Source organism: Chanos chanos, chromosome 5, assembly GCF_902362185.1.
Source record: "Chanos chanos chromosome 5, fChaCha1.1, whole genome shotgun sequence".
NCBI lineage: Eukaryota > Metazoa > Chordata > Actinopteri > Gonorynchiformes > Chanidae > Chanos > Chanos chanos.
Window position 1 is genome coordinate 52,258,371 of NC_044499.1, and position 12,052 is coordinate 52,270,422.

At 44.2% G+C, this 12,052-nt stretch overlaps 1 protein-coding gene across 2 annotated transcripts in view; it reads right to left on the minus strand.

Annotated features, from left to right (window-relative positions):
* Positions 1-1,383: 1,383 nt before the first annotated feature.
* The window catches only part of myo1d (myosin 1D), an 83,969-nt gene continuing 73,300 nt past the window's right edge, over positions 1,384-12,052 (minus strand). For both annotated transcript variants that reach the window (XM_030773908.1, XM_030773909.1), the window contains exon 22: positions 1,384-1,996. In XM_030773908.1, the coding sequence (XP_030629768.1) occupies positions 1,840-1,996 (157 nt within the window). In that variant the 3' untranslated portion in view covers positions 1,384-1,839. The remainder of the gene's footprint in view (positions 1,997-12,052) is intronic.

The window sequence follows — 12,052 nt, forward strand, 5'->3', positions numbered from 1 at the left end:
GGGAACAGAGAGATGAAGAGTGAGAGTATCAGTGTTTGCAGACAAAAGCGTCTCAGCTCCCAGGACGTCTGATGAGCAGAATCTGTGGGGTTGGGGATGGGGGTGGGGGGCAGTGCTGGCAGGATCTAAAGATCTAACTGGCATCAAACTCCACATTTAGCATCAGGCTTTACAAAAGTCACCTAAACCTTTTCTCTCTCAGGAGCTGAGCTGAGATACACAGCTGGTCTGAGCCGCTGGCCCATGGAGCGGGGCTGGATCACATCTCTCCCAGTCTCAACCTCCACTTTGTCACGGACCAGTGACTGACTGGACACACGCTGGGTTTGGCTCTCTTGACTCTTTTTGGCTCCTCTCTAAAAGCTTTGATAGCAATTAACTGATAGAGATCTTGTCACTTTTCATGTTGTTCAGTGGGCAGATTAAAACTGAACAGTAATTAGAAACCTAAGTGACACAGAGAAAAGCGAAAAAATGAAGTCAGAAAATGGATCAGTGATGAAGTTTGGTAGCTCTCGTTCTCTCTCACTCACTGAGAGAATCTTTCAAACTGGGACAAACAACCTGAGAGTCCCCCCCCCCCTTCCTCCACCCTCCAGTTAACAGGAATGGATACTGCTATCTCTCAAACACACACAGAGAGAGACAGAAAGTGATAGACAGGGAGAAAGAGAAAGAGAGAGACAGAGAGAAAGAGAAAGGGAGAAGGAGATAAACATAGAGAGAGACAGAGAGTAAGAGAGACAGAGAGAAAGAGAGACAGAGAGAAAGAGAGACAGAGAGAAAGAGAAAGGGAGAAGGAGATAAACATAGAGAGAGACAGAGAGAAAGAGAAAGGGAGAACGAGATAAACATAGAGAGAGACAGAGAGAAAGAGAGACAGAGAGAAAGGGAGACAGAGAGAAAGGGAGACAGAGCATTATTGAGGTCTGAAGGGGAACCAGCCTAATGCCTTCAGTCCACACTCTGTTTTCTCCATGTCAGAGAAGGAAGGCCAGCGTTTCGAGTACAGCGTTTAGGGTTTACCTGTTTCACTTCCATAGATACACACTACATTTACACGTGTTCTAAATGTACAGCTGGTTTACACATACAGAGATAAAAACATTCTGTTAGGAGAGATTATTTCGCTCTTCTCTGAGCAGTGAGGGAATTTACAGGACATGCTCAGCACATCCATCTCAACAGCACAATGAAAACAAGAGTTAGTGTCTGTTATTCACTTACTACACTGTCACAACGCACACACACACACACACACGCACACGCATACGCACACATGCTCGCATGCACACGCACGCACATACGTATGCACGCACACACACACACGCGCGTGCGCACACACACATGCACACACACATGCACGCTTGCGCGCACACACACACACAAACAAACACATATACACACTTTACTGTTTTATTTGGTCTCAGGCTACGTGCTGACAGTCTTCTATCCGAAAGTGCTATACTGAGTTTACATAAATTCTGTTTATGCAGGAAAATGCAATGCTCCATCTTAACAAACAGTTTGGTGTCAAAGCTGCATGTAATCTGCTCTACATAATAAATATTATATTTGTGTTTTCCCTTAATTTGGCTGTCTTATTGAAAAAATCAAAACAATAACAAACAAAGCTGGAAGATCCCCTCAGTGCTGTGAGTGCTACACGCCGCAGCGTGAGGGGAGTTTGGGTGGGTATAGTGTCTGATGTGGGAAGATGTGCAGTTCATTACTAAAGGAAAATCATAGCTGTTAAAGTTGTATAGATCCTTAAGGTTTGGTATGGCTTCACCTCTGTCAGAATGACACAATGCACAGGGGTCAGTGACCCCCAACCTCTCAGTTGCCTGGCACTGATAGGATGAATCCTGATCGACTTTTAATAAAATCAGGATGGGACTGGTTGATCTTTGTTTCCACGACAATGGTGCATTTCCTCCCATTCATACTGCACTGGATGGGACTGATAACATTCACCTGCAGCTTCCTCTTCTCACTGCAGAGAGAGAGACAGACAGAGACAGACAGACAGACAGATAGACAGACAGGCAGAGAGAGAGAGAGAGAGAGAGAGAGAGAGAGAGAGAGAGAGATTCATTAATTAACTGAACTGAAGTAGTGTCACAGTCCTGTGTGTCAGAGGAGATTACTGTTCTCAGTGTCAATGTTCTCTATGTCAATGTTCACTGTGTCAACGTTCTCTGTGTCAGTGTTCACTGTGTCAGTGTTCTTTGTGTCAATGTTCTCTGTGTCAACGTTCTCTGTGTCAGTGTTCACTGTGTCAGTGTTCTTTGTGTCAATGTTCTCTATGTCAACGTTCTCTAGGTCATTGTTCTCTGTGTCAATTAGTGCTGTAAACTATATTTTCATCGTCATCGCAATATGAACTTGTGCGATGAACACATCACAGAAGACTGCCTGAACCTTGTTTACACGCGCCATGCATTCACATTCACCATGTGAACATTTGACCTATCAGATGGAGCCCTGGATACATGGGCAATGCATTCACACCATTTGGCCTATCAGATCAAGCCCCAGCTAGCCGTCGGCTACCCTCAGATTAATTGGTGTCAATTTAGCTAACACGATGGCGGAGGAAGGAGAGAAGAGCGAGGAAAATGTGGTTGAGGAAGACCTTGTGGCGAAAAAGAACAGAACTCTCGCTCTGTGGGATTATTTAGGTTTCAGGAGAGATGACGTGTTATAAACACAGGCACTGTGTAAAACATGCAGAACAATGTGTTCAATAAAAGCACGATCGAAATTATGACAGAGTATTAGGGACATACTGAGGGAAAAATAACTCTGAGATTTCGGGAATAAGCTCGTAATATTATGAGAATAAAGTCATAATTTAATGAGAATAAAGTCATAATATTTCAAGAAAACAGTCGTAATATTATGAGGATAAAGTCGTAATGTTACGAGAAAATAATTATGTAACAAGAAAAAAATCGCAAAATTTCAAGAGAAAAAACCCATAATTTTTGAGGAAAATATATTACCAGCAACCAAAATGCAAACCAACAAAACGGGCGAGAGGACAGTCAGTGGCTGCTTGAGCTTCTGCTTCTGGCTACTGCTGTTTGCCTCTTGTACTGTTGCACAATCACAGTTTCTTGCACAATCTTTTCAAAGTCCTGATACTTACGATAATGTGGTGCTGATGTGCCAAAAGATTAAGTATTTCGTTATTTGTGAAACCTATACTAAAGTATAATTTCACAAGATGCTCCACGTTCCTCGTTTTAACGCAGGCGATTGGCAGCTCTTCTGATATTTCCCCCCTAAAATAACACGGAGCCTAAAATGCTGACTTTTTTCAGAATTTTTTCCCTCAATGTGACCCTAATACTCTGTCGTGTGAAATAATTTATTTCATTTCTTACTTGAGTGGGCATACACTATTCAGTGTTTGGAGTCTATGTTAGCAGTGTACCTATGAAAGCAGAAAGACATAGGAACTGTATAGCTAATATGCACACTTCAATATTTGTTTATTTATCGCCAGTCATATCGCCACCGCAGTATTGTACAACGTTATCGCACATCGCAGCTTTTCCTCGTATCATGCAGGCCTAATGTCAATGTTATTTTTTGAAAATGAAAATGAGGACAGTGGGCCTGAGATGACTGATACAGAGCTATAGATGATTCAGAACACAGTCATCACACAACCAGTTATGAAACAACATTAAAATACACATGCTATTCCTGCCACCCCATAATACGCTTATGTTTACATATGTTAACGTAGGAACAAAAGCCGCCCCTGGCCATTTCCAAACCAACCCAGTGAATGGCTGCCCCTGCCAGCCAATCAGAGAACCCGTGGGATGAGATCCCCCTCCTCCCTCTCTCTCTATCCTTGTCCAGACCCTGAGGACCACAGGAGAACAGTAGCTCACCTCTGTTTATGTTGAATTGATTTAGAATGAGGACGCACAAGGCTGTTTGATTTCAGATATACACTGAAGCAAAGAGAGAGAGAGCCATTAGACAGAAACAGGTCAAACTACACCATTGTCCCATCTTCTGAATTATTCACATATTACTCTGTTTATGGGTCTCTCTCTCTCTCACACACACACACACGCACACACACACACACACAGCTCTGTATGGTCAATTGGAAAATCAATAGTGTCCAGAGCTTCTCTCTCCATCTGTCTATCTCTCACACACCGAGTTCACTTTTCAACTAAGGGACCCAGTCCAGGTCTCCATGGATACACACCACACTACACTACAATACTGTACAGTCTCCACAGATACACAACACACTACACTACAATACTGTAACTTCTCCACGGATACACAACACACTGCACTACAATACTGTACAGTCTCCACAGATACAACACACTACACTACAATACTGTAACTTCTCCACGGATACACAACACACTACACTACAATACTGTACAGTCTCCACAGATACACAACACACTACACTACAATACTGTACAGTCTCCACGGATACACAACACACTACACTACAATACTGTACAGTCTCCACAGATACACAACACACTACACTACAATACTGTAACTTCTCCACGGATACACAACACACTACACTACAATACTGTACAGTCTCCACGGACACACAACACACTACACTACAACACTGTACAGTCTCCACGGATACACAACACCCAACACTACAATACTGTACAGTCTCCACAGATACACAACACACTACACTACAATACTGTAACTTCTCCACGGACACACAGCACACTACACTACAACACTGTACAGTCTCCACAGATACACAACACACTACACTACAATACTGTACAGTCTCCACAGATACAACACACTACACTACAATACTGTAACTTCTCCACGGACACACAACACACTACACTACAATACTGTACAGTCTCCACGGATACACAACACACTACACTACAATACTGTACAGTCTCCACAGATACACAACACACTACACTACAATACTGTACAGTCTCCACAGATATACAACACACTACACTACAATACTGTACAGTCTCCACGGACACACAACACACTACACTACAATACTGTACAGTCTCCACAGATACACAACACACTACACTACAATACTGTAACTTCTCCACGGACACACAACACACTACACTACAATACTGTACAGTCTCCACGGATACACAACACACTACACTACAATACTGTACAGTCTCCACAGATACAACACACTACACTACAATACTGTACAGTCTCCACGGATACACAACACACTACACTACAATACTGTACAGTCTCCACGGATACACAACACACTACACTACAATACTGTACAGTCTCCACGGATACACAACACACTACACTACAATACTGTACAGTCTCCACGGATACACAACACACTACACTACAATACTGTACAGTCTCCACGGATACACAACACACTACACAACAATACTGTACAGTCTCCACAGATACACAACACACTACACTACAATACTGTACAGTCTCCACAGATACACAACACACTACACTACAATACTGTACAGTCTCCACAGATACACAACACACTACACTACAATACTGTACAGTCTCCACAGATATACAACACACTACACTACAATACTGTACAGTCTCCACAGATACACAACACACTACACTACAATACTGTACAGTCTCCACAGATACACAACACACTACACTACAATACTGTACAGTCTCCACAGATATACAACACACTACACTACAATACTGTACAGTCTCCACGGACACACAACACACTACACTACAATACTGTACAGTCTCCACAGATACACAACACACTACACTACAATACTGTACAGTCTCCACAGATACAACACACTACACTACAATACTGTACAGTCTCCACAGATACACAACACACTACACTACAATACTGTACAGTCTCCACAGATACACAACACACTACACTACAATACTGTACAGTCTCCACAGATATACAACACACTACACTACAATACTGTACAGTCTCCACAGATACACAACACACTACACTACAATACTGTACAGTCTCCACAGATACACAACACACTACACTACAATACTGTAACTTCTCCACGGACACACAACACACTACACTACAATACTGTACAGTCTCCACAGATACACAACACACTACACTACAATACTGTACAGTCTCCACAGATACACAACACACTACACTACAATACTGTACAGTCTCCACAGATATACAACACACTACACTACAATACTGTACAGTCTCCACGGATACAACACACTACACTACAATACTGTACAGTCTCCACAGATACACAACACACTACACTACAATACTGTACAGTCTCCACGGATACACAACACACTACACTACAATACTGTACAGTCTCCACAGATACACAACACACTACACTACAATACTGTAACTTCTCCACGGACACACAACACACTACACTACAATACTGTAACTTCTCCACGGATACACAACACACTACACTACAATACTGTACAGTCTCCACGGATACACAACACACTACACTACAATACTGTACAGTCTCCACAGATACACAACACACTACACTACAATACTGTAACTTCTCCACGGACACACAACACACTACACTACAATACTGTACAGTCTCCACAGATACAACACACTACACTACAATATTGTACAGTCTCCACGGATACACAACACACTACACTACAATACTGTACAGTCTCCACGGATACACACCACACTACACTACAATACTGTACAGTCTCCACGGATACACAACACACTACACTACAATACTGTACAGTCTCCACGGATACACAACACACTACACTACAATACTGTACAGTCTCCACGGATACACAACACACTACACTACAATACTGTACAGTCTCCACAGATACAACACACTACACTACAATACTGTACAGTCTCCACGGACACACAACACACTACACTACAATACTGTACAGTCTCCACGGATACACAACACACTACACTACAATACTGTACAGTCTCCACGGATACACAACACACTACACTACAATACTGTACAGTCTCCACGGATACACAACACACTACACTACAATACTGTACAGTCTCCACAGATACAACACACTACACTACAACACTGTACAGTCTCCACAGATACACAACACACTACACTACAATACTGTACAGTCTCCACGGATACAACACACTACACTACAATACTGTACAGTCTCCACGGATACACAACACACTACACTACAATACTGTACAGTCTCCACAGATACAACACACTACACTACAACACTGTACAGTCTCCACAGATACACAACACACTACACTACAATACTGTACAGTCTCCACGGATACAACACACTACACTACAATACTGTACAGTCTCCACAGATACACAACACACTACACTACAATACTGTACAGTCTCCACAGATATACAACACACTACACTACAATACTGTAACTTCTCCACGGACACACAACACACTACACTACAATACTGTACAGTCTCCACGGACACACAACACACTACACTACAATACTGTACAGTCTCCACAGATACACAACACACTACACTACAATACTGTACAGTCTCCACAGATACACACCACACTACACTACAATACTGTACAGTCTCCACGGATACACAACACACTACACTACAATACTGTACAGTCTCCACAGATACACAACACACTACACTACAATACTGTACAGTCTCCACAGATACACAACACACTACACTACAATACTGTAACTTCTCCACGGACACACAACACACTACACTACAATACTGTACAGTCTCCACAGATACAACACACTACACTACAATACTGTACAGTCTCCACGGACACACAACACACTACACTACAATACTGTACAGTCTCCACAGATACACAACACACTACAATACAATACTGTAACTTCTCCACGGATACACAACACACTACACTACGGTACTGCACATTCTCGACAGATAGAGGAGAAATAAGTTATGAAGGCTGATGTTTAATAAAAGCCTGTGAGCTGGAGTGCTGAGTGAAAGTGCTCCTGGTGTGATCCATATTTCTCTGTCACATCTCTGCTCCTCTTTTCTGATCTGACCACATATGTGACTGAAACACCACAGGTTTATAAAACCACACACCTCCTCTTACCAACAGTCTGCGTGTGTGTGTGTGTGTGTGTGCGCATGTTTGTTTCTTGCTGATGCAGAGGGAAGGGGTACAGATTACAGATAAAAAGAGGTCTAAGATACACTCTGCCCTTCCCCCTCACACACAGCACACTGCTGAGAGAGTGGCCAGATGCAGAATTACCCCTGCATCCTCATCTTCATCATCTTCATCACCCAGTCCTCACAGAGAACACACTCTGCTCTGCTCTCCTCTCCTCTCTCTCACATTGATCTATCACAACCCTCACGTGAGTGTGTCTCACATGCGCGCGGGCGCACACACACACACACACACTTCCAGTAGCAGGGGAATGGTAAATGGAGCACCTCTCTGAGGTTACTAAGAATATTCTCAGAAATACAGAACAGAGGGATCAGCATTGACCAGCCTATCAAAGCCCTCCCTCACTCTACATACAGAGGCAGACAGAGAGAGAGAGAGAGAGAGAGAGAAAGAAAGAGAGAGAGAGAGAGAGAGAGAGAGAGAGAAAGACAGAGAGAGAGAGAGAGAGAGAGAGAGAGAAAGAGAGAGAGAGAGAGAGAGAGAGAAAGAGAGAGAGAGAGAGAGAAAGAGAGAGAGAGAGAGAGAGAGAGAAAGAGAGAGAGAGAGAGAGAGAGAGAGAGAAAGACAGGGAGAGAAAGAGAGAGAGTGAGAGAGAGAGAGAGAGAGACAGAGAGAGAGAAAGAAACAGAGAGAGAGAGAGAGATCTGACAGACTTTGAGCTCTGTGAGCTGTGCATTGAACACGTTTAAACACAGGGAGAGATGACACATATGCCACTGAGTCAAACAAAAGCTCATAGATCTATAAATGAAAAACGATATTAAGTCTTGATTTCTTTTTCTGTGTTAAGACACTCGTTCTAAAAGCTTGTGTGGTTGAGGATTCATCTGTTTCTCTGCTGTAAAAGCTTAGTCTTTTACACAGGACACAGAACAGTAATGTCAAACTACTCTGCTGTGGCAGTCCCAAACCTCATGAGAATTTATCATATCGGCAAAAGCACAGGCCTGTTTTCATTAAGCCCTAAACAAATATTCGTCAGGCAGAATTCCTCTCTAACTTACAGCTCTTCTCTCAGAGACAGAGAGCGAGAGAGAGAGAGAGAAAGAGAGAGAGAGAGAGAGAGAGAGAGAGAGAGAGCAGGGTATTCGTTATGAGGAGCTTATAGACCAAGCCATTTAAAGGCATACAGAAAAACAGCTTAGCAGCAGAGAACCAAGATCAAAGCCATAAGCCAAAGCCTTATTCACAGAGAACAGAGAGAGGGAAAGGAGACAGAGAGAGAGCGAGGAAGAGAGAGAGAGACAGACAGACAGACAGACAGGTGAGAAAGAGAGAGAGCGAGAGAGAGAGAGAGAGAGAGAGAGACAGAAGGAGAAAGAGAGAGAGACAGGGGAGACAGAAGGAGAAAGAGAGAGAGACAGGGGAGACAGAAAGAGAGACAAAGAGAGACGGACAGGGGAAACAGAAGGAGAGGGATTCTGACACTGAACTCATGCTGAGAAGGCTGCCATGAAGTCATGACATCAAAGTCAGGGGAACTGGCAACCTCAGACCATCAGAGTCAGGAGAACTGGCAACCTCAGACCATCTACAGCTTCTCACCATTCATAGAGAGAGAGAGAGAGAGAGAGAGAGAGAGAACTGAGAAAGAATTGAGACACACTGGTCTCAGCAGATTTGTGGTCTGGCTTTGGAGCTGATGTGTACTGGTCAGTAAGCGCTGTGTGCTAGACCTGCTGGGAGGCGTGGCTTGGATGTGTTTCTGGCGTCGGGATTTGGACCCGTCCAGGGGGTTAACCCACCCTGCCTCACAAATGTATCCGCTATGTCCGAACGACCTGGTCCTGACCCGGTTCTCCTCAACGCTGCGGGTCTCTGCTTTCTTAAAGACCAGGAGGTGCTGCAGTTTAGACGAAGCCTCTTTAAGGCACTCCTGAGGTGTCTGTTTGGTTTTTGTGTTGCTTTAACACACCCGGTTCCCAGAGGTACGAGAGTCATGTGACAGAACCAGGCCAGGACTCGGTCACCCAGACTCCCCTTACAGTTATTTCACCCAATCACAAACCACACAGATCAGAGGGCGGAGACTCCGTTCACCATCGCACTCCAGCACAATCCATTCTTTTCTCTCCAAACAATGAGACAGATGTCCTCTTAAAAAAGACACGCTCCAAACATCCCCTCTCCCCTTATTGTGTTTCTCTCTGACAGATCAAAGGGGCCCAGCATGCCGCCCAAAAGAACTCCCTCTGGGGAACTGACCAATCAAAATGCAATTATTAGACACTGAAGTGCCAAAAGACTTCTGGTATGCCGATCTAGTCCATTTTTACAACACCTAAAACTCACTGGTTGACTTGGTTGTTAAGTGTAGTGTTGAGAATTCCCGACAACACCAATTTCAGCCAGTTTTTCACTTTTCAAGTCGTCTGTAGAGAATAAACAACAGAGAAATGGGGAGCTGAGTTGTTTAAAGGGAGAGAGATAAAATGAATCAATAGTGTTAAAGCACTCTGACAGAGAGAGGCAGCAGAGAAGGGTTCACATTAAGTCTTCACTGAAAGCCACGTTGTGCTTAATTCACGCCTGACTAGTTATGCGTCTCCACCAACACAGTCAATACATCAATGAGAAGCCCTTTCTGAGTGTCTCTCCCTGCACACAGCCTGCAGTGGGACTGACCAGGAAAGAAGGCTTTCAATCAGCCCTTGGCTGGAAAAACGGGATGATGAGTCAGACGAAGAGAGAGAGAGAGGGAGGAGAAGAACGAGGGGAGAGGAGGTGAGAAGAAGTGACGATGGAGATGGACGAGTGAGATGGAGGGGACAGATGGAGTCATGTGGTGTGGGTGATGAGTGTTGGTAATGGAGAGGTGTAGATTTGGGTAAGGGTGGAGGGAGAGAGAGAGAGAGGAAGAAACTGAGTCAGAGTGCAGTGGGGAGGTGAACAGATGAACAGGTGAAGAGGTGAACAGGTGAGGAGGTGAACAGGTGAGGAGGTGAAGAGGTGAGGAGATGAATGTGACTGAGCTGTAGGATGATAACAGTCTTTCCAAATCAGTGCGAGGAATACATTATGTTGTTCAGAGTAATAATCTATCCACATTCACCGACATTTCCATAGTGCTGTAATAAGATTTTCCCCGATTGTTACAGGGAAAAATAAAATGTTTCCATGCTTTGTTTTTGTGCGATACAGCACTAGGTAGAGCCACACAAGGGGAAACAAAGCCCTCTCTCACAGGAATTTGTTAGCGATGGGCTAATTAATGTCAAAGCTGGTGCTAACGCTACCCAAGAGTCAAAGCTGGTGCTAACGCTAACCAAGAGTCAAAGCTGGTGCTAACGCTACCCAAGAGTCAAAGCTGGTGCTAACGTTACCCAAGAGTCAAAGCTAGTGCTAACGCTACCCAACAGTCAAAGCTGGTGCTAACGCTACCCAACAGTCAAAGCTGGTGCTAACGCTACCCAAGAGTCAAAGCTAGTGCTAACATTACCCACCAGTCAAAGCTGGTGCTAATGCTAGCCAAGAGTCAAAGCTGTTGCTAACGTTACCCAAGAGTCAAAGCTGGTGCTAACGTTACCCAAGAGTCAAAGCTGGTGCTAACGCTACCCAAGAGTCAAAGCTGGTGCTGACGCTACCCAAGAGCAATGTCCTGTTAACCAGAGACAGGTGTGATGAGACGACAGGTGTGATGGAGTGCTCGGTCCTGAAGATAAGCCAGTAACACAGCGTTCAGCCCAGAGGTGCAGTAACGTGAGGCAGCTCTGACTGATGAGAGGAGACAGTCGTGATGGACGCTGTGATGCCACACAGACCATAACGCTGAGGACGGACTAGCAGGCGTTTGGTCGACCCTGATACTCCAGATAGGTGTTGACAAGAGAGACTGATGGGT